This window comes from Pelobates fuscus, chromosome 5 (assembly GCF_036172605.1).
Source record: "Pelobates fuscus isolate aPelFus1 chromosome 5, aPelFus1.pri, whole genome shotgun sequence".
NCBI lineage: Eukaryota > Metazoa > Chordata > Amphibia > Anura > Pelobatidae > Pelobates > Pelobates fuscus.
This window is the reverse complement of record NC_086321.1, coordinates 222,052,461-222,076,956: the sequence shown is the minus strand read 5'-3', so window position 1 is coordinate 222,076,956 and position 24,496 is coordinate 222,052,461. Positions and strand designations below refer to the sequence as shown.

General features: G+C 42.5%; 1 protein-coding gene across 2 annotated transcripts in view; it reads right to left on the bottom strand.

Moving 5' to 3' along the window:
• The window catches only part of TRPM3 (transient receptor potential cation channel subfamily M member 3), a 491,731-nt gene that overhangs the window by 71,913 nt on the left and 395,322 nt on the right, over nucleotides 1-24,496 (bottom strand). For both annotated transcript variants that reach the window (XM_063455040.1, XM_063455041.1), the window contains 2 exons: nucleotides 3,038-3,175; nucleotides 1,560-1,688 (listed from right to left, as the gene is read on the bottom strand). In XM_063455040.1, the coding sequence (XP_063311110.1) occupies nucleotides 1,560-1,688; nucleotides 3,038-3,175 (267 nt within the window). The remainder of the gene's footprint in view (nucleotides 1-1,559; nucleotides 1,689-3,037; nucleotides 3,176-24,496) is intronic.

Genomic DNA, 24,496 nt, shown 5'->3' with positions numbered 1-24,496 from the left:
GTGTGTCTGTTAATGAGTGAGTGTGTGTCTGTTAGTGTTTGTCTGTTAGTGAGTGTGTGTGTGTGTGTGTCTGTTAGTGAGTGTGTGTGTGTGTGTGTGTGTCTGTTAGTGTGTGTGTCTGTTAGTGAGTGAGTGTGTGTCTGTCTGTTAGCTAGTGTATGCGTATCTGCCAGTGGATGTGTATGTGTGTATTTAGAAGGCGGGGCAGGGGGGCGCCTGAGTTTTGTCCTGCCTAGGGCAGCACAAAACCAGGATACACCACTGGTCCTATGTATTGTAGCATAATCTATGTAACATGTAGCATAATTCACTAATTAAGCAGTTTTCATGGCACAAACCATTTTACAGAAAATGTTGCCTTTAGCCCCATGCCATTTCTTAAAGAAATCTGCACCTTCTTGGTCCCTTTATTCCAATTCTATTATCAGATATGTATCATAAACATATGAGGTTAACTTGCACATCCTTAAGTGGTACAGCTGAAGTGAGATAGGAACACAAATACACTATTAAACCTACCACCTGCTAACTCATTTTTATCATGATGGTAGGTGTGCTTCCTGGTGTTCCTAGTTTGGGAGAAAAGCAGTCAATACTTTTGAGAGTTTTCTAACCATAAAAAAGGATGAAATAGAACAGAAAAAATACAAATGTTGATAACTCCAACTGTATGATCCAATTTTTTGTCTTTTTTTTATTTATTAAGCAGGAAGGTGCATCACAGGACTAAAGTCTTTACACTTGGTACAATCAATTGGTTATATGTTGCTTATGTTTACATATAACCATACAAACAAAAAACAACAACATTTCTTGATATGCATATGTCCCCAGTGTTTACAGATAAGGATAAAATGTGGCTTGGAAGACCTCAAGTACTATGCGGTAACATAGAAACAAATAATGTGACGGCAGATAAGAACCATTCGGCCCATCTAGTCTACCCAATAATTGGTAAATATCAAGACACTATAATATTGGTAGTTACCCATGAGTGAACATCTTAGATCTGCACTATGTCACTTAACATCCATGCCACGCCATTCTAGAACCAGAGCAAATTTTAGTCTTTTAAAGTGAACAAGATTTATTAGCTGTTTAATACCAACCACAGCAGCCTATTTAATTTATTTTTTCATTACACAAGTCGAGTTAGGCTTCTACCAACTTTCTCTGTATAACTTTTTAAAAGTGTAAGAATGATAAATACAATTTATGTCCACTACATTTCCAGTGCCAACTTTATAAAAACTCAAGAGCATAATAAGAAATGACCTGCTTCTACTGTATTGCTTATAGTGATTATTTCTCATTAGGATAATGTACCTTGTTACAAACACATTGGCCTCAATTAACTAGCTTTTCAAACGAGTCAATGCTGTTAGAAAAAAAGTTCCAAATGATTTATCTACAGAATTCACAATTAAAGTCCATGGAAATATTTCAGATAAATCATTTGGATTTTTTTTCCTTACAGTATTGAATTGTTTGAAAAGCTTATTAAATTGATCCCCAATATAAGAATCAATAATTTATTGATGACTGATAACATTTCTTACCTCTCTCATTTTTTCTATTCCCAGGGTGAAAATGTATGAGATGACAAACCACTCCTGCGCTGATGGCCACCGATCCATCTTTACTAACACGATGTAGTTAAATAGCATGAGATATCCCATGTAGGCCATCTGTGTGTGTAAAAAAAACCAATGATGGTATTGTTAGGAAAAAGACAGAATAAATGCATTCATCCAACAGTAAAACTTAAAATTCTTATTCTTAGAAAGTATTGGAAATACTCAGTTTGTACTTCAAAACAATTCACTTGTAATAATGTTTAGCATCAGTATGATTTCAGCATGCAACCTCTGGCACTCTAGATATTGTGGACTACATCTCCCAGAATGCTCTTAAAATAAAGGTAAATACAGTAGTGTGGATTTCTACATTTAAATTTATTTTTCTGATCCATTTTTGAAACAAATGTATACATTTAAATTTAAGCATGTAAAAATACAGTTTTAAAAGTTAAATGCATAATGTTGTGCTGGTGCCTGGAGTGTCTACTGTCTGCTTATCAGAGTACCACAAGCTACCAAATGTGATTATAGGATTATAGTTTGAGGAGCCGCCATGCTTTTTGTGTTTAACTACTTTTGTGCATGAGTCAGCTGATGCTCTAAGCCCTTGTACTCCAAGAGCTGGCTTGGTGGTCAATTTAGCTCCCCCACGGGGCGGTCACCTGTGAGCTAAGGCAGTGTATGTTCCTACTCTGCCAAAATACAGTGTCCAGGGGGAGAATGGAGATGGGGGCGGTGAAGGAGCTGTAATCTTCATGATCTTCCTGCACTGCTCCCTCATGCACCTTGAGCCGTGTTATGGCCTTTACTCCAGTCCCAGCATCACTAAACAGCACACAGGGAGTAGTGCTGCCAGTGCACGAAGATTACACAGGCCCCTCACTGAACTCCAGGGAAAGGACCCAAAATGTAGGGAGGCTGGACGGACTTAAATAAACATAAATAAAAAAGTATTTTGAGTGTGTGTTGCAGAATGTGCTTGTGTCTGTCAATGAGGGTGTGTCTATCAGTGAATGTGTGTGTATCTGTCAGTGAGTGTGTGTTGCTGAGTGCACTAAGTGGTGGGATTAATCTCCATTTGCATGCTTTGTAGTGCTACGGCTCATTTCATTTCATTTTTTGTCTTTTGAAGGTATTTTGGATGGTAGCCTTGTGAGCCTGTACCTAGGCTACTCTACTAGAAGTGCTGGATGAGTGTAGTGCTGGATAAAGTGTTCATCAACAGTTTAAACCCTAAAGGTAAGCCAGTGTCAGGGACCTCCTGGCACCATAACAAATTCTGATTAAATTCTTATGATGCATGGACTGTTCATTTAGGCTAAAGTTGTTTTGTTGCTTAGAATACACATTTAACTAGACTCTGTTACTCATCATTTATAATTTAATTTGGTAAACTGCTGGACTTTAAGTATGATCTAGGCTTGATAATTTTTACTAATTGAAGTTCTAGAACTTACTGTATAGAACCAGAATTTAACAATTGGAGCATTATAAAATTCATAGATTTTTCTTCCAAGAGGAATTAAGCGATGTCTTGGGTGATCGTCCTCATCTTTCTTTCTAGATGAATCTCCATTGCCTCTAGCCAGCATTGCCTGTAAAAAAAGTACAGCAATATCATAATTTTTGTAATTATTATCTATCATAATTTTGTAATTTCTCAAACATGAGTTCCATGCTTCTATGGAATTCACTGAATTCATGGATTTTTTCTACAACTAAAGAAACTTGTCGAGTGCAACGTTGTCAGCAACGGTCTCAATATATAATTTACATTAATGATCTAGCTAAGCTAAACAATAGGTTCAAAAGAAACAATATGTATACAACAATGTATATGCAATAAAATAGTGGCAACTTTTTTTACGCATGGGAAACCATGCCAGGAAGGCTTAGTTCAACCACAAACAGTGTTTTAAACAGATGTTAGTTTTGGTTGCAGTGACTGTTTAAATGATATTCCCTAGGCTTGAATATTTATTGGGGAAACTTGGAAATGGTTCGCTATTCATCCACTTAATATGTATATAGGTAGGGTGAAAGAAATTAAAAGGCATAATGCAAAAAAAAATACAGTTTGGCTAGTCCTGTGGTCACTGAACTAAAGGATACCAAGTTCCTTAGTTTGGGTTATATTACTTGTCACACCTGCCCACAACACTTTGTGATACAGTGCATAATTTTGGTGTCATATTTGACATGCACTAAACCAAGTAGTCAGTTTTATACTCAAAATTATGCTTGCTTGATTAAAGTATCTCAGCAATTCTGGCATGTCATATTATACTCAACCATCCCTAAGTAATAATAATAAGCTATGGTAATGATCTGCTAGCTAAGTTGGATTTGTGTGTTGTGTGACAGATTCAATACCAATATGACCAGAGGGTGCCTAATCTGGACCTATAAACAAAAGTTGCACCACACCACTCTATCCAATATGGGACACAGAGATGCCCAGGCCTCTGGTCACAAGTAGTAAAGTCACTCTTTAGTGGCTCCCTGTCCCCAAAGCCCTAGTTACCAGGCCTTAAAACCTGCCATAAGAAAACAAGTATTAGGGAGGGGAACAGTAAAATCTATTAAACAATATATACATACACATTTTAAAAAGATCTGCAGTTTCTGTTGTTTGAAAACCTAACAAGATGGGGCTACGACTAGGAATCCTTTGGCCTTGCATTGGGTAAGGTTTAATAGGACCCAAGGAATTTGACACATTAGCACTAAGGGTTTTAACACAATATGAATGGGCACATGGGCATCTGCAGGATTTTTTTCAGGGGGGGTGGGGTGGGGGCACAATTGTAATGACATCCATGCTCAGCCAATTTTTGACAGTGTCATAAGGGGAGGGGCTTGGTCATTGCACCCATAAAGCGCAAGCATGCAAAGGGTTGAGAAACATGCAAAATCGTATTAGAAGAATCAAGTTCAAGAACCAGTTCAGGCCCATATATCTTTCTTGTTATTTGTTTAATGATTTTATTTCCCTACATGAATACCTCTGTCTTATCTCTGCAATTTTCAATCTTACCATTTGTCTTTCCTTAAATGACCCTTTAAATCAAATGTCCATATATGCATCTCCCCAATCCCTTAGCCCATCTGACCCTTATATATATCTCTCTCCCACAGTCTGATATTTAAACTTACCCAGTCCAGCAAAGCACCCAGAGCTCAATCAGCTGTTCCACTGCCATTTGCAACAGGTAGCCTTCTGGAAGACAGTTTCCCCTCCCACCCACTCACCCAATGCTCATTTCCTCATTTATAGATAGTCTCCCACACAACTTTCATTCTCCTGAAATGACAGGTGCAAACACTGATCAGCACACCCTTCCAATCTCTTAACCCTATAGAATACATACCCTCTCTCCCTACAAAAAGCTATATATCACACACCAATATTATATACTTTTATTTAATTTTTAATTTTAGTTTTTCACTATTTTTGTTTCATTTTCATCTACACACCTCATACCACTAACCTGAATCCAAATATGAATATACTGTTTTTCTTAACAACCCTTTTCTCACTCCAATTTTGTTCACATCACTACCGCCAAAAGCACACATCTCAAACTGGAAAACAAATTATCACACACCATGGCCTGCTCTGTTGCTGTAACTTATCTGCTGAGTGCTGGTGTAGACAGAGTTATAAAAAATAGCCCTCCTACCCCCACCTCACAAAATTATAAAGTATCCCATTCACTATATGGCCAAACAAAAATGATGTCCACATTCATATTCCTTATGGTACTTGCCCTTGCAAATGATGTGGAGTGTAACCCTGGTCCCCCAGCTAATTCTAATCCTAATCTCCCCACTCAAAAAGGCCTCTCTTTTGTGCACTGCAACATCCGTAGTTTACTCCCTAAACTGGATGCACTGCAAGCCTGGTGTTCCTATTACAAACCAAATATCATTGTGCTCTCAGAATCATGGTTAACAATATCATTGCTTTTAGTATTGTCAAAAATCTTAGAAAAATGCCTCCATACGCAACTATGTGAGTAGTACCAACAATCTAATTCTCTGACCCCTGATCAATCGGGTTTCGCCCGAATAACTCGACTACAACTGCCCTCTTAAAAGTTTGCAATGACATCCAAACTGGCATGGAACAAGGAGAGATAACTGGAGCTATTTTCCTTGATTTGGCAAAGGCCTTTGACACAGTAGACCCCGACATTCTAATGCACAAACTAAAAAACTCAGGTATTGGTGACTGTCCGCTAACCTGGTTCCGATCATATGTATTGGATCGCTCACAATATGTGTCCATTTCTGACAGCGACTCCCTCTCCCAGTCACGTGTGGTGTTCCCCAAGGTTCCATTCTTGGCCCCCTACTATTAACATTATTTATAAATGATCTGCCTAATGTCTGCAAATCTTCAAATGTACACATGTACGCAGACGACACATTAATCTATGCAAACAAATCCAATCTACCACAGCTTGAGGCTGTGCTCCAAGACCAGTTTACAGAGGTAGAATACTGAATAGCAGATAACAAACTCTTCCTAAACACTGACAAAACTGTCACAATGATCTTTAGAACTGTACCTAAATTACACAAATTACACAATTCCCACCTTTCCATCAAAACAAATTCAAAAAGCACACTGACCGCAGTTCACTCTTTCAAATACTTGGGTATGCTGTTAGACAATCTATCTTTTGGCCTCCACATAGAAAAAACTTGCATCTAAACTTTATCCAAAACTAGGTGCCCTGTACAGAAACAAATCCTGCCTAAGCCCTACAGTAAAGGAAAAGATTGTACAGCAAATGCTGAATCATTGATTATGGGGATGTAGTATATGCACCTGCACTGCAAACCCACCTTAAAAATCTCAATACATTGTATAACTCATTCAGGCGATTTGTGCTACAATGTAATTACAGGACCCGCCTGTGATGAAGTGCCCTTCGCCACTTGGTCCTGGAGAGGCCTGCTTGCCAGCCTCCTCCACTGTGACTATGACTCTTTGATGTATTTGGCCCCTATTCTACCATCAGACAGACTATTTATGTAGGTTGCTTTATTTCTCTTATGTTTTAGTCACCCTGTACCCATTATAGGTGCAGGGTGTGTGTAATGTAATTGTTTATAGTGTGTGTGTACTGTGAAATGTATTGCCTGCTCTCCTGTACTGCTGAGGTTTGCTACCAACTAGGTGGATTTGGCTATGGAGCTTGTCTAGTGCCCTCTGTTGGTAGCAACTGCAATATACACTACCTGAATAGCAAGACTGGTTCATTTGCATATTCGGGTAGATTTGCATATTGCTAATTCTGCAGGCACGTGAGATATTTTCTGTTAAATATTGTCTCCCCCACCCCTTTAAAAATATGCCATTGTGTTATTGTCAGGGTACCTGAGGTCTCTACCTTTGAGAAGGGTAGAGACTTAGTTGTTTATCCATCTAGACGGGCCATTTCTCCCGTTCCTCGCACTCCATCCAGTCATTCAAACGCTGGCCGCAAGGGATCCGCTTCCTTTTCTAACATGACGCTCGATACATGACGTCTTGACGCTATCCCGAGCGACCTGTCACTCTATTGGCTTTATCTAATCAGCACTCATCGGAGGCGTGTCTACTCTCCGGACTCAGGGTATTTAAGCTTGCTTCTCTCATCAGCTCATTGCCCTGTCGTGGTTCTAGCTTGTCTAGTCACTCAGTGCTCTTGTATTCTAGTATTCTCTTTGGTTCTGACCCGGCTTGTTGTACTATTCTGCTTATCTCTGTTATCCCTCTGACCCGGCTTGTCTCTCGCTTACCTGTCTTCTCGTTCCCTCGACCTCGGCTTGTCTCTGACCATTCTCTATTATTCTCTGTACGTTAGTCCGGCCATTCTAAGGCCCGGTATACGTACCTTTCTACTGTTTGTACTCTGCGTGTTGTATCCCTGTCCCGATCCTGACATTACGACAGGGCCAATGGATCCTGCAGGTACAAACAGTCAGCTTGGTTCTTCCGACCCCAGGTTTGATGCCATGGAACACAGGATGGATCAGATGGCTCTAGCACTACAGGCGCTATTGTCTCGTGCTAGTAACCCACCAGAGGAGACACGTACTCCTTCGATCTCTCCTGTAAGTTCAGGTCTAGAAGTAGCTACTGTAGGTGCTTCTTCTCGTATTACTCCACCAGTACGTTATGGCGGTTCTCCTGAGAAGTGTCGTGGCTTTTTGAACCAGATCAGCATCCATTTCGAATTACTACCCCGCTCCTATCCTACAGATAGAGCGAAGGTTGGATTTATTGTTACGTTACTCATTGAGAAGGCTCTGAGGTGGGCTAATCCTTTGTGGGAGAATGATAACCCGTTAGTCTATAACTATAATGCTTTTGTAGCTGCTTTTAAAAGAACTTTTGATCCCCCTGGTAGGAAGGTCAATGCAGCTAGATTACTGTTGCGCCTTAGACAGGAAAATCGAACACTTGTGGATTATGCACTAGAGTTCAGATCCTTGGCGGCAGAAGTTAAGTGGAACGAACAGGCTTATATAGATGTATTTTTAAATGGGTTATCAGATGTAATCCTTGACGAGGTCGCTACTAGAGAGCTCCCTGAGAATTTGGAGGATTTAATTTCTTTTATCTCTCGCATTGATGAACGCTTAAGAGAGAGGCAGAACACTCGAGATAGGACTCGTAGACCCTCCTTTAAACTAGCTCCTGCATTTCAAAATTCTGAGATCGAAACCTCACGTTTTCCAGAGCCTATGCAGATAGGTAATACTCACCTCACAGAGGAGGAGAGACAGTACAGGAGAAGGGAGGGTTTATGTATGTACTGTGGAGTCAGAGGTCATTTACGCCTAAATTGTCCCAATCGTTCGGGAAACGCTCGCACCTAAGTTTCTCTAGAGGACAGGCCTTGGGTGTATCTATTTTGTCCTCTGTTCACAATTATAAAGATCACAGGCTTCTGTTACCCGTTTCTTTGACTTGGGAGAAGGGAGTAGTAAAAACCATGGCCTTGATCGATTCTGGAGCCGCTGAGAGCTTTATCGACCAAGTTTTTGTTAACAAGCATACTATCCCATCCCAGTTAAGGGAGACACCTCTGGCCGTTGAGGCCATAGATGGTAGACCTTTACTTGAGCCTGTTATTTTCCGTGAGACCATACCTGTTAATTTAACTGTTGGTATCTTGCATGAGGAAGACCTACCCCTGTTGATCATTTCCTCTCCTTCTATTCCCATAGTCCTGGGTTACTCCTGGTTAAAGAGACATAACCCTATCATTAATTGGGAGTTAGGGGAGATAGTTTCATGGGGCCAGGAGTGTCAAGAGAAATGTTTGCGGAAGGTCTCGCCTCTTTGCCTAGCTAACACGTCGGCTAACTCCTCTAATCCTACAGAGACACAAATACCGCCTCAGTACCTGGATTTAAAGGCAGTATTTGATAAAAAGAGAGCCGATACCTTACCTCCACACAGATCCTTTGATTGCAAGATTAACCTACTCCCTGGTACTATGCCTCCCAGGGGTCATGTATACCCGTTATCTACTAAAGAGAATTCAGATCTAGAGGAGTATATTCACGAGAATTTAGACAAAGGATTCATTAGGAGATCCTCCTCCCCTGCCGGGGCTGGATTTTTTTTTGTCAAAAAGAAGGATGGTACACTGAGGCCTTGTATTGATTATCGAGGTTTGAACAAGATAACCATTAGGAATGCTTATCCCATTCCTTTGATTACCGAACTCTTTGATCGTTTGAAGGGTTCTAACATTTTCACCAAGTTAGATCTCAGAGGGGCATATAACTTGGTGAGAGTCCAGCAGGGACACGAGTGGATGACGGCGTTCAATACTCGATACGGCCACTATGAATATACAGTAATGCCTTTTGGGTTATGTAATGCACCGGCTGTATTCCAGGATCTGATAAATGAGGTTCTTAGGGAATTTCAGCATGAGTGTGTCATTGTATACCTAGATGATATACTCATACATTCTAGAGAGATTGAGACTCACCACGAACAAGTCAGAAGGGTTTTGCACAAACTTCTTCAAAATGGGCTGTACTGCAAATTGGAGAAATGTAGTTTCGATCAATCCCAAGTAAAATTCCTCGGTTATGTGATCTCTGGGGAGGGATTTAAGATGGACCCGGATAAACTCCAGTCCATTCTAGATTGGCCTCTGCCCAAGGGTCTTAAGGCCGTTCAGAGATTTATTGGGTTCTCCAATTATTATAGGCGCTTTATTAAGGGATATTCTTCTATTATTGCGCCCATCACCAATATGACCAAACAGGGGGCTGATACTAAGAATTGGTCTACGGAAGCTCTCCTTGCTTTCAAAACTCTCAAGGAGCTTTTTGCTTCCGCCCCAATTTTAGTTCACCCTAATACCACTCTTCCTTTCCTACTGGAGGTAGACGCCTCGGAGACTGGCATAGGTGCTATCCTATCCCAAAGGTTAGGTGTGGATAAACCGTTACATCCATGTGGATTTTTTTCTAAAAAATTGTCTGGTACTGAGAGCAGATATGACATTGGTGACAGAGAACTACTAGCTGTTATCAAGGCTTTAAAAGAATGGAGACATTTATTGGAGGGGACATTACATCCTGTTACTATTTTAACGGATCACAAGAACTTGCCCTATATTGGAGAGGCCAAGCGATTGTCTTCCAGGCAAGCTCGTTGGTCGTTATTCCTCACCCATTTCAATTATGTCCTTACTTATAGGCCTGGTTCGAAGAATTCTAAAGCCGATGCTCTATCTCGCCAATATGAACCTTTGGCTTCTTCTGAACCGGTTCTGTCCTCTATTGTACCCCAATGCAATATTATTGCTAACACAAGTCTCAAAATCCATTCTCCGTTACTTGCCCAGATCTTGAACTTACAACATCTAGCACCTGGACAGACTCCTGAGGGAAGAAAATTTGTCCCCCCTGAACTCCAACTGGAACTCTTACAGTGTTTCCACGAAAGCAAGGTGGCTGGTCATCCTGGCATTCGCAAGACTTATTCCCTGATCTCCAAGGATTTCTGGTGGCCTTCCTTGCGAAAGGATATTAAGGAGTTCGTCGGAGCTTGTGAGACTTGTACCAGGACTAAACAGCCTCACGCATCCCCTTGTGGTTTGTTGCTCCCCTTGGACATTCCTAAGAAACCATGGTCCTGTTTGGCCATGGACTTTATTGTGGATTTACCTGCTTCCAAGAGACAGACTGTTATTCTCACGGTGGTTGATAGATTCACTAAGATGGCTCATTTTGTGCCGTTGCCTAAACTTCCCACGTCTCCTGAATTGGCGGATATTTTTGCGAGAGAAGTTTTTCGCTTACATGGGATACCTTCTGAAATCGTTTCTGATAGAGGCTCTCAATTTGTCTCACGATTCTGGAGATCCTTCTGTTCTCAATTAGGTATCAAATTGAACTTTTCCTCTGCATATCACCCTCAGTCTAACGGAGCCGCTGAGCGTACTAATCAAAAGATTGAACAATATCTACGCTGCTTTGTTTCCGAACACCAGGATGATTGGGTCGGTTTGATTCCTTGGGCTGAGTTCGCACACAATAATCTCGTTTGTGATTCTACTCGTTCTAGCCCCTTCTTCATGAACTATGGCTTTCATCCTTCCATTTTTCCTTCGGTCTCTCCTTCCCAGGGAGTACCGTCGGTTGATGATCATGTCGCCAATCTGAAGAAGTTGTGGGATCAGACTCGTCAAATTCTCCTGCATAATTCTATGTTGTTCAAAAAACACGCTGATAAACACAGAAGGGCGGCACCAGTTTTTGTTCCTGGGGATAGAGTATGGCTGAGTACTAAGAACATTCTTCTTCCCTCTATGAAATTTGCGCCTCGGTACATAGGTCCTTACAGGGTTTTGTCTCGTATCAACCCGGTTGCGTATCGCCTAGCCCTGCCATCGGCCTTACGTATTCCCAACTCCTTTCATGTGTCTTTGCTGAAACCACTGATTTGCAACAGATTTTCCTCTAAGGTTTCCTCACCTCGTTCTGTTCAGGTGGACGGTCAGGAGGAGTACGAAGTCAACTCCATTATCAATTCCCGATTCTCCCGGGGAGGATTACAGTATCTGGTCAACTGGAAGGGATATGGTCCTGAGGAGAGGAGCTGGGTACCTCAGGAGGACGTTCATGCTCCTCGTCTCCGCAGGGCGTTTCACTCCCGCTTTCCTTCTCGTCCCGGTTCCTTCCGCCCGGTGGGCGTATCTGAGAGGGGGGGTACTGTCAGGGTACCTGAGGTCTCTACCTTTGAGAAGGGTAGAGACTTAGTTGTTTATCCATCTAGACGGGCCATTTCTCCCGTTCCTCGCACTCCATCCAGTCATTCAAACGCTGGCCGCAAGGGATCCGCTTCCTTTTCTAACATGACGCTCGATACGTGACGTCTTGACGCTATCCCGAGCGACCTGTCACTCTATTGGCTTTATCTAATCAGCACTCATCGGAGGCGTGTCTACTCTCCGGACTCAGGGTATTTAAGCTTGCTTCTCTCATCAGCTCATTGCCCTGTCGTGGTTCTAGCTTGTCTAGTCACTCAGTGCTCTTGTATTCTAGTATTCTCTTTGGTTCTGACCCGGCTTGTTGTACTATTCTGCTTATCTCTGTTATCCCTCTGACCCGGCTTGTCTCTCGCTTACCTGTCTTCTCGTTCCCTCGACCTCGGCTTGTCTCTGACCATTCTCTATTATTCTCTGTACGTTAGTCCGGCCATTCTAAGGCCCGGTATACGTACCTTTCTACTGTTTGTACTCTGCGTGTTGGATCCCTGTCCCGATCCTGACAGTTATATAAGTCACTGCATGTTGCCTGCTATGATTTGACTGTTTGTAATTTTATTGAGTTTTCACAGCAATGTTAATGTAATGACCATATGGGCTAGTCCCACGTAAAATACAGTTTTAGACAGTTCTTCTTGATCCCTCAAAATGTAGCCTTGTCTCGTTATTGGAGGACCTGCAACTCTGTGGATGGGACGTGGGTGAGGAGCTGGAGGAAACCAAGGAGGGTCTGAAAAGAAACTTTGAGGAAGAAGCCAGGCAAATCTTTCTTCTTTAGGAAACTCCACTCTGGCCACACACCCCTGTCTGAGTTACGTGATGGTAAAGGTGATATGCAACAGGGGAAAGAGAGGGTCACGAAGGTAGTAACGGACTACTACAAGGACCTCTACTCCCCTAAGCATATGTGCAGTGATGCCGCCGAGAGATTCCTCTCGGGTATCACGAGGACGGTAGACCCAACAGGGAAAGCCGTGCTAGACGGCCCCCTGACTCTGGGGGAGCTGCACGTTGCGGTCAGATCCTTTAGACCAGGCAGGACCCCGGGCAGTGACGGTCTCCCAGCCGAGTTATACGTAACGCTGTGGGACCTCATTGGACCGGACCTGCTGGCCCTGTATGAGGAGATGGCAGAGACGGGCAGCCTACCACCCACTCTCAGGGAAGGTATGATCACGATTTTGTATAAACAGAAGGGGGAGAGATGCGACCTTAAAAACTGGAGACCCATCTCTCTCCTTAATGTGGACTACAAGATCCTGGCCAAGGTCTTAGCAACCAGACTGAAGGCGGTCATAGGAGGGATCATCGACCCTGACCAGACCTGTGGCCTCCCAGGACGCCAGATCTCCGACAGCCTGGCACTCATCAGAGACACGATCCATTACATCAAGGATCGCCGGGTCCGGGCTGCACTCGTGTGCCTGGACCAGGAGAAAGCCTTTGATCGTGTCTCTCATGAGTTCATGAATAGAGTACTGCGCAGGTTTGGGCTGGGGGAAGTGTTCTGCTCCTATGTAAACCTAATGTACCGTGATATCTGCAGCACTGTGTTGGTGAATGGCTGGAAAACTGAACCCTTCCTAGTCAGGTCAGGGGTCAGGCAAGGCTGCCCTCTCTCACCTCTCCTCTTTGTCTGTTGCATAGAACTCTTCGCCGAGTCCATCAGGCAGAACCGTGAGATCAGAGGGATCACCACACCAGGAACCAGAGGGAAAGAAATAGAGTGCTCGATCTACATGGACGACGTCACCATCTTCTGCGCCGACCACCATGCAGTGAGAGCACTCAAGTCCACCTGTGATGACTTCAGCAGAGCTTCAGGAGCCAAGATCAACTGCGGGAAGTCAGAGACAATGCTATTTGGGCAGTGGGATGTACCCTCAGACCCTCTTCCCTTCCCCATCAAAACAGGCCTCATTAAGATTCTAGGGGTCTGGTTTGGGGGAGAGGGTGCTGCCTTGAAAAGCTGGGACGAGAGACTGGCAAAAGTGAACCAGAAGTTCGGATTGTGGATCCTCAGAGACCTTACCATCGAAGGAAAAAAACTAGTGCTGCGGAACGAGATCCTCCCTGTTCTGCAGTACACGGCCCAGGCGTGGCCCCCTCTGATGGCTGTTTGCAGAGCCATCACAAGAGCAGTTTTTCACTTCATCTGAGGATCCAAGATGGACAGAGTGAAGCGCACCGTGATGTACAAAGAACCCCGCAAGGGAGGCAAGGGAGTTCCAGATATCCCCACCTGGCTTCGAGCCTTCTTTGTATGCAACGGAGTTCGCAGGACGCTAAGAGACAATGCAAACTGCTCTGCCGGGAACTCCATGTCCCGCTTTTTCCTCCTACCCACCTGGAGAGGGCTGGGCTGGGACAAGTGGGACAGCTCCATCCCTTACAACTGGAACACTCCTTGGTATTACCTTGATGTGAGAAAGTTTGTGAAGGAACACCATCTGGAAGGAGTCAAACCGGAACTGTGGTCCCCCAAGGTGATCTACAAACTAATCAGAGCACAGGACATTACAGAGTCTATTCCAGGGCAGAGTCTACAACAGAGACTGTATGGGAAAAGGTGGCATCCGGCAGGCTGACCAATAGACACAAAGACTTGGCATGGATGGCCATCCAGGGAGGCCTCCCCCTAAGGACATTCATGCATGCGAGGGGGCTGTGCAGATACAGACATTGTCCGCAGTGTGTTGTGGAGGAGGAAACTTCTCTACACCTCTTCTGGCAGTGCAAATTTGCACAGGCTTTGCTGGGAGCCCTGGAAAGAGAACTCAGAGACTCAGTTGAGAGACAGCATCTGTCATATCACTCTATCCTGTATGGACTATTTCCCGGAACGCACACAGTGGGGGCAATTGAGGACGCATGGCGCCTACTGTGCTGCGTGAAGGATGCCCTATGGTTCGCCAGGAATCGCTTGGTGTTGAGGAGGGAACAAGTCACTATCCGAGACTGCCGCAGGCTGATCCACAGCCTGCTCAGAGACTATGACACCATAGATAACCTCGGTGAAGAAGAAGAGGACTGAGTTCAAGACCCCTCAGCCCCCCCCTCCCCTCCTTTCTTCTTCCTGAGACTTGACCCCAACCAACAAACCCCTATTTGATAAAGAGTCGGAAAGCCCCCTCACCTCCCCTCCCCCTTTTATTTATTATTGTTGTTTTGGTGGGAAGGTATGGGTGCATTTAATGTATGTATGGTTGGCAGTTGGTACTTGGGCACTAATAAAGGTCTCAGCCCAAAGTGCCCAAAACTGACTGCTAGCAAGGTATAAAGTATATAAGAATGTCTGACACTGCGCTTCGACGCAGATATGTTTTAAACTGTAAACTGTTTATTTCGAAATAAAGAATTTTTTTTTCAATCAAAAAATTGGAGGGAGCTGCTATAATCACACTGGGGATTGCTATGTTCTGCATACTCCCCTGAGCTTGAATCACTTAGCTCTTTTAAGAGCTTGTTCCTGTTATGCTCTCTTTGGAGTAGAGGTCTTCCCCACACAGTCCTGGATGCTGGAGGTTCATGCAGGGTGGAAGGAAGAGGTCTTTCCCACACGGTCCTGGAGGACAGAAGCTGATCCGAGGTGGAAGGAAGACGGCGAGACTCCAGTCAAGCTACGGCGGTTGTGGAGTCTGCGGTGGTTGTGGTGTCCGGAGCGGTGCTTGTGGTCCCCGGCGCAAGCTAGGAAGCGTCCATCAACGGAAGGTACTCGGTCGCAGTACGGGGAGCTCCGTTACACCACCATTGTGACATGCTAAAAGAACTAAACTGGCTGTCGCTGGAATCCAGACGCACCCTTCTTATGTCCAGCCTTGTGTTTAAGAGCTTTTCTGGGAAACTCCTACCCTACCTGAGCAGAATGCTCTCCCCGGCTGTTCACACCTCCTATAACATTCGATCCAGTACCAGCACTTTATTTAGTCTACCTCAATACAAAAAGAAAGCAGCCTGATCCTCCTTATCGTATCGAGCACCGCAATTATGGAACAACCTCCCAAATCTTTCAAATCTTCCCCAAGCCTAAAGTCCTTTAAGAGATCCTTCTCTACATACCTCAAAACAGAACGCACATGTCATGGTTGATTATACATTTCCTACCTGATCTATGTTAAATTTTGTATATATTGTATACTAATATTGTTTTTGTATTTTATTGTGCTCTATTGTATCAACGCAATGTTTTGTGGACCCAGGACATACTTGAAAACGAGAGAAATCTCAATGTATCTTTCCTGGTAAAATATTTTATAAATGAAAAATAATTAAAGTTGACATTGTTTGATTTAGGTATTGCAATTTCTAATCTGTAGTAATGTTAACACTATTCAATGCACCCCGTTAGTCATACACCCATTTGGTGTTACATTTGGCCACAGCAATAGGTGTTATGCACAACACTTTTCACATCACATCACCAGATTGCACCCACAGTGTCAGGTTTCACTTGCCACAGCACCAGACTGCAAACAATGCTATTGCCACACCAATAGGTAACATGCACAGCAGTTACTACAGTTACTACAATACAGTATGTGTGTCTCAATCCACCCAACTACTCCATGTGTCTCATTCCCCCAGCCCCTCCGTGTGTCTCATCTCCCCCCAGCCCTTTCATGTGACTCATTCAACTTCCAGCTCCTTTATGTTACTCATTCCACCCCTAGCCCCTCCATGTGTCTCATTCACATTTTAGCCCCTCAATGTGTCTCATTTCCCACTCCCGTGCCCCTCCATGTGTCTTCCCCCCCTTCCTGTGCCCGCTCACCTCCAAGTAGCATGGCAGAGTGGACCGTGGTAGAGGATCTTCTGTTTCCTCTACCCGGCTGTATTGACTGGTGGGAAGGGAAACACTTTGCTGTGTGCTCCCTTCTTCCGGTCACCCAGACATTGCGCCATGAGCAGATCCAAAACCTAATATCGGGAGAGGCACTGAATGTTAAAAACTGGTGTGTGTATATATATATATATATATATATATATATATAGTCTATACAGCGTGGCCGTAAGTCCTTACCCATCCATATGTCTTATGTATGCAGTGTAGCTGTGTGCTGGATGGGTAGGGACCCATGGGCCACCCTGTATATTGAGTTACTCCAAATTGATGCAAATTGAAATGTAAATTGCACATTTAAGGCAAAGTTTGATTTGAAAAAATTTGGGGCCTTAATTTGGGAATTCAGTTTTCATTTTACTATAACACAGAATTTGCGTGTTTTCATTTCTGCAGAGCTTCTTAATGTAATATTTACTGTATAAACAGCAATAAACCTCTAATATCACATGATCATTTACCTACACCCAAGTACTCTGTGCTTATGAGTGTCTTCCCCTATTGTCCCTTCCTCCAGTGGTGTCCCTCTTTCCATAACCCCTAGTGTCCCTCTCTGCAGATACTCTCTAGCACTTTATATTTTACCACCATCTTCTGTCCCTCTCCTCATATTCTGCCCCTATACCTTCGGCTTTCTCCAAATCAATAGTTCATCATTAGATGCACTATTATTATTATGCCAAGCTCACTGTGCTCTCTGCATAGTATGCCCTTGGTTGGTCATCCTGCATTATTGTGTATTCACGCCAGGCTGACCATCTAATTCTTTGTGCAGACAATCCCCCTTTTTGGGTATGTTTGTCCCTTTGGGCGGTTCTGGTTACATGATTCACATCAGTGGCTCACCCTTTTACCCCGCCCACCGAAATCTTGCTTCACCAGACACTGCTGCTAGGGGGTATGGATTTACGTGAAAGATTAAAGTGAGAGCTTAGCATAGGGTATGTGTTTTCTGAAACTATATCCTGTATTTTTCCTCCAGCACCACCTCCACCAGATACATAACACTTCGGAGTTATGGCTGTTTTAGTGATTTCTGTTGATAAGATTCTTTAATTAGGCCCATCATAATTGTCAGCAGCAGGCCCAATGGGCTCTTAATCCGGCACTGACAAGGAAGTTTGATGATCTCTTTGTTTGGAAATATTATTACACACAGGGTGGAGTAGGCAATTAGCAAGCCCTCTACACTTTTATAAGTTACATAGACCTCTATTTAATATTGGCCTTACTATTACAAAAGTAAAATATGTTTACATAATATTAAATAATTAAGACGTGTATCCACAAATATTAAATAATTTAGAAAGCTTATTCAACAATATTAAATCGAGGCCATATTTACATAATCTATAATATCCATATACTCTGATAAGTTCACTCTACCTCATCACACACGAGACAGAGAAATAGCGGGTTGTTTGGTTTCCAATTAATCCTAGGTAATGTAAAACTTGTTTCTCTTAAGTTAATGCTGGGGTCTTATTAATGACATTTACCTGCTGTCAGTTCTCAAAATATGGTACAGATCCTGCTTCCTCTTTTTGGCAGTACCCAATAATTTGGGACTGTCTCTTCTAATGTGGGACTGTTGGCAACCATCTGTTACTGTGGGGTACAATATGCTATTCATACAAGGTTTAAAACTGAAAGAATGAGCTGTAATTTGTTTGTAACAAATTTTATACAATTGCTTGATGAATACATCTATATTTGAGTCTGGCATGTTTTACTTTTATGTTAGATTTGGCAGAAGATGAAAAATATCCAAACATTGTCTGATCTATGTTGTACTGTAGTATGTCATCTCAGAGTTTCTGTCCTCAGATAACACTTTCTGCCTGCTTTAATTTGTTTTTAAACCTATGATCAATGTTGAATAATATTAATCACAAGTATTATTAGAGCATTTCACATTTGACACATCCATTGAATTTTCATAAATGAAAACTTGAACAAGTATTATACATTTCTATGCATCTCATTTATTTTCATTACAATCATTTTTTTTCTATTTCAGTCAGCATTTTCAAAGATATATATTTATCTTAATTTATACCTATTACTATCTTTAATTTGCAAAAAGTCATAGTGTTGTTGGACAGACATATTTTATTTACACATGATCCTCAATGCATGCATAATGATTATCCTATATTAGTCCTTATATATCTGCTATAATGTCAGGACACTGGTAGCAGAAGCGGATAGGCAATTCATTTCTGGACAATTGAGTTCATGCCATTTTATTATAAGTGAGTGTTAATTTTATATTACAGGCACGCTTCACTTACCGACCAAGTTCCATTCCTACAACTAGGTCGTAAAGCAAATTGGTCGGTACGTGAGGATTCCTCACACCAGTGTGACAGCCAAGTCTTGCATGAGCTAGAGATCAGGTCTATGTTCTGGGAATTCCCCTTAACATAGACCAGCTCTCTGGGCGGTGAATCCATTCAACTCTATGTTTGGGGGGAAATTCAATTCTTCAATCCTTAACCAATACAACATGGATATCCTTCTTCAATTAAGCACGCAGCTAATAAGTGTACTTGTAAGTGCACTTGTAATCACAGTTCTCCAGACCTTCAAAAATATTGAAGACATACACAGAGCCAACTGTGCAGTAAACCTTTAAAAAATATTCTGCCTTCTATCAAACCATTGTTCTCCATTCTCACCTAAGAGGTGGGCTACAATGTAAAGTTTCTAGATCCCTTGCAGTGTTTTGATCCTGGTTTGTCTGGGCTGCAAAGGACCAGTAGGGAGACAAAGTCATACTGATTTATCAGGCCCTAGGTCCATGGCATCAAGAGAGGGCCCAGTGGCTTGCCCTGGGTGCCACTTTGTGCGAGGTCCCTCCACACAGTTTGCCTAGCATAGCCTGCAAGCTGCAACTCTGCACCAGATACATAGTTTGGCTGGCTCCTGGGCCCCCCAGGAGAAGAGGCTGGCCCAGTGGGTACATACCGGGTTGCAGGGCGGCCGGGCCCCCTGGTGGGCTGGTCACAGCCGCGACCCCTGCGACCCCAGTATGTACGCCACAGCTGTAGGCATAGAAATCTAAGGAGCCCCTTGCCCACCCCCTCCTAAAAAATATGATATAATATACACAGCATATAAAGTGAGTTTGATGAATTTATTAACTGGGTCTTGTAGGTATAAAACCATTTTAAACTAATTTTGGTATTTGATAACTCTATATGTATATGTGTGTATGTGCATATTTCAGCTTGTAATGTAATATGTTTGAATCTGTGATTATATTATGTACATGCAGCTGTGTATATGCACACAGGGTTAATGATTTAGACCTCAAGTTAATAAGCTTTCCAAATGATTCAATACTGTTAGAAAAACTTTCTAAATGATTTATCTGCAAAAAAACCCACAAAAAACCCATAGATTTTCATGAGGATTTCTGTAGATAAATCATTTGGAATGTCTCTCTTACAGCATTGAATCATTTGGAAACAGTGGTGACTGGTGAAGTTTTCAGAAGGTGGGGCACTAGGCTCCACCCTGTAATTTAAGTCCACACCTTTTCATAAACTGTGCCCTAACCTATTGGAATGTACCTAATTAACCCCTTAAGGACACAGCTTCAGAAGCTTGTCTTACGCTTAATGACACAAGCAATTTTTGCATTTTCTTGCTGTATGCGTTCAACTTCAATTTGCATCTCTCTCGTTTATTGCACCGACGCATATTATATACTGTTTTTTAGAGGACAGAAAGGGCTTTAATTTGATGTAACATATATATATATATATATATATATATATATATATATATAAATGCTTATTTATTATTAAAAAAAATACAGAAAAATGCAAAAAAAAGAAAATTTTTATGCTTTTTGTACAGTTTTTGCAATAATAATGTGTGCCTAATTAGTGCAGGTTAAAGAAAGTAATTAAAAATAAATTCATTTAGTTGTTCTGATTTACAGAATATATAATGTGTCTGGGATTTTCAGTTTTTTTTGGTAGTTACAGGTCACAAAGCACAAGGAGTAAAATAAACTTTTAATATGGAGCGATTTTAGAATTTGGTATGTTTGTCTTGTAAGCTTAATAGCCATAAAAGAAAACAAAATTGCCACACAAAAGTATATATTTATATAAAGTAGACATCACAGGCTATTGTCCTAAGGTTGTTTTGACACTTTCTAAGTAGCCATTTCACCGTAAATCTCTGCTAAATATTGGAGTAAAATTTAGCATTTTGGGGTTTTTGGCACACAAACTTATAACAAAGAACTTCTCATGTGTATTTTGGAAAGTTGGTGTGTGCTATTCCTGTACAAGGTTTTATTATGTGTTCAGTTACTTCTGCTGAGTACAACGGTACCCCCATTGTATGTCTTTGGCACTATTTCGTGAAGCTACAGTGCCATATAGGAGACCTGTCCGTTTCAACATTTACAGTAGAATTTTGAGAGGCGGATTTAATGGGCCTATGCTTCAATTTGGGGTATTATAGCAGTTTGACTGTTCAAAATCTCATATGATGCATATTGTGCTTTAACATGCCCCCATTTTTTCACTAATATATGCCAAAGTATGTGGTAAAATATAATTTTGGGCATTTTTTACATATGGATTACATTTTTGCTGGGCATTTTGTACATTTCATATGTGCCACTAAGTTCAAACCCCCCAAATTATGCTCAGCTAAGCCTTCTGAGTAAAACAATATGCCCAATGTATGACCTAGACACTATTTTGTGAAGTTACACTGCTGTAAAAGAGACATAACAAGTTAAGTTTTTTATGTGTGAATTTTTATGGAGGGTTTTGATGCGTCCGTGTCCCACTTTGGAGCACTTGAGCAGCCTATATATTACAACTACACTATAAAGGCATACCATTTCTTAAAGAAGACATCCCAGGGCAATTCAAAAGGCATATTTTGAACCTTAGCGTGGGATAATTTTTCTGCTAGCTTGTACCAAGTGTAGTGGTAAAACGCATTTTTTCTGCCTTTTTGACACACAAAGTGAGTTTGCGCAGTATATTTTTTAAACCTTATGTGTACTACGGCTGTATAATACTTCATATGTTGCTCAACTATGTCGGCTGAGTACAGCAATACCCCTGTATGTACCTTTGCCAGGTATATGTGGACATTGAAGGGACACATTTGAGACACAGCCATTCCAGTTTTTTTCAAACTTTGAATTTTTACGCTGTGTCCATGTCCCATTTTAGAGTATTTTACAAGGCTATATAATCCAATTACTCCATAAAGGCATACCATTTCTTAAAGAAGACATCCCAGGGGTAATTCAAAAGGCATATTTTGAACTTTAGCGTGGGATAATTTTTCCGCTAGCTTGTACCAAGTGTAGTGGTAATGAGCATTTTTTTATGTATTTTTTTACTTTGTAAATCTTTTTTTACTTTGTAAAACTTTTTTACTTTGTAAAACCCGTTTTAAAAATTTTTTTTTTACTTATTAAATGTTTTACATTTTCTTAACTTTTTTTACACTTTTACATTTTTTTCTAAACTTTTCTTTTACCGTTAACCCCTAACTAGCAGTAAGCAGCACTAACAGTAAATTCCCCATTTTCCCCATAACCCACCCACCCCAGCTAGCAAAATATATAATTATAACATATTTAAATGAATTAATTAAATAAATTGAACCCCTGAGGGTTAAAAAAATAAATAAAAGTTAATCCTCAGGGGTTAAAAAAAAATAGTTCACAGTATAATATTGCGATCTGTATGTTGATCACTGTAGGCAGTGATCAACTGGCAGGGAAGGGGTTATTTTTTATTTAGACTGGGTAAAGGTGGCTGGTATTTTTTTTTTACTTAAACGTTACTAAAGCAGTTACATTTTTTTTTTTTTTACCTTTTTAAAGCTTATTTTAAAAAAATCTAGTTAACCCCTAGTTAGCCTAACACCAAATTCCCCAATTCCCCACTAACTTCCACCCATCCTAGCTAGCTAAATATATCATTTTTAAATATTTAAATTAGGCTGCGCGGTGGGTGGAGGCCATAAATTACAATGGGGGGGACCTACTGTCCTCCCCCCCAGCCCCCACCCTGGCACAGTGGGTGGGGGCCATAAATTACAATGGGGGGGACCTACTGTCCTCCCCCCCAGCCCCCACCCCTGGGCGGCGGGTGGGAGCCATAATGGTAATAAGGGGGGGACCTACTGTCCTCCCCCCCGGCCCCCACTCCTGCGCGGTGGGTGGGGGCCATAAATTACAATGGGGGGGACCTACTGTCCTCCCCCCAGCCCCCACCCTGGCACGGTGGGTGGGGGCCATAAATTACAATGGGAAGGGGGACCTACTGTCCTCCCCCCCGGCCCCCACCCCTGGGCGGCGGGTGGGGGCCATAATGATAATGGGGGGACCTACTGTCCTCCCCCCGCCCCCACCCCTGAGCGGCAGGTGGGGGCAATAAGTCAATTACCCCCCCCGTGCCCCTCCATCAAGGTGACTAGGGGTCCCCAAGCCCCTAGTCACCCACCCCCACCCAAATAAAAATGCCTCTACCTACCCCCCTCACCCTAAAATTGTGAGGGGGGAATAAAATTGCTAACCTGTAAAGTAAAATTAAACTTACTGTTCGACGTCTTCTTTTTTCTAAAATCTTCATTTTTCAGCCCCCAAAAAGGCCAAATAAAAAAACCATCATACCCGACGGAAATGAAAAAACCCGAGCGCAAAAAAAATAATCCATCCTCACCCATGGAGGGCTCCGCGCAGACTGAGCTCCGCAGGGCGGGGGAAGGCCTGCAATTAGGCTAAGAACACTCTGATTGGTGGGTTTAAGCCAATCAGAGTGTTCTTTGTCATTTTACAAGCGTGGGAAAGTTCTTTGGAATTTTCCCACGCTTGTAAAATGACACAGAGCACTGTGATTGGATGGATTTCAAGCCATCCAATCACAGTGCTCTGTGTCATTTTACAAGCGTGGGAAAGTTCTTTGGAATTTTCCCACGCTTGTAAAATGACACAGAGCACTGTGATTGGATGGCTTGAAATCCATCCAATCACAGTGCTCTGTGTCATTTTACACAGCGTGGGAAAGTTCTTTGGAATTTTCCCACGCTTGTAAAATGACACAGAGCACTGTGATTGGATGGCTTGAAATCCATCCAATCACAGTGCTCTGTGTCATTTTACAAGCGTGGGAAAATTCCAAAGAACTTTCCCACGCTTGTAAAATGACAAATAACACTCTGATTGGCTTAAACCCTCCAATCAGAGTGTTCTTAGCCTAATTGCAGGGCGGGGGAAGGCTTTATAAGCCTTCCCCCACCCTGCGGAGCTCAGTCTGCGCAGAGCCCTCCATGGGTGAAGATGGATTTTTTTTTTGCGCTCGGGTTTTTTCTTTTACGTCGTTTTTTTTTTTTTTGCGCTCAGGTTTTTTATTTTATTTTTAGTTCGACGGGTATGATGGTTTTTTATTTGGCCTTTTTTGGGGCTGAAAAATGAAGATTTTAGAAAAAAGAAGACGTTGAATGGTAAGTTTAATTTTACTTTACAGGTTAGCAATTTTATTCCCACCTCACTATTTTTTAGGGTGAGGGGAGTAGGTAGGGGCATTTTTATTTGGGTGGGGGGTGGGTGACTAGGGGCTTGGGGACCCCTAGTCACCTTGATGGGGGGTGGGGGAATTTACTTAGTGCCCCCACCCGCCGCCCAGGGGTGGGGGCGGGGGGAGGACAGTAGGTCCCCCCCATTATCATTATGGCCCCCACCCGCCGCCCAGGGGTGGGGGCCGGGGGGGGAGGACGGTAGGTCCCCC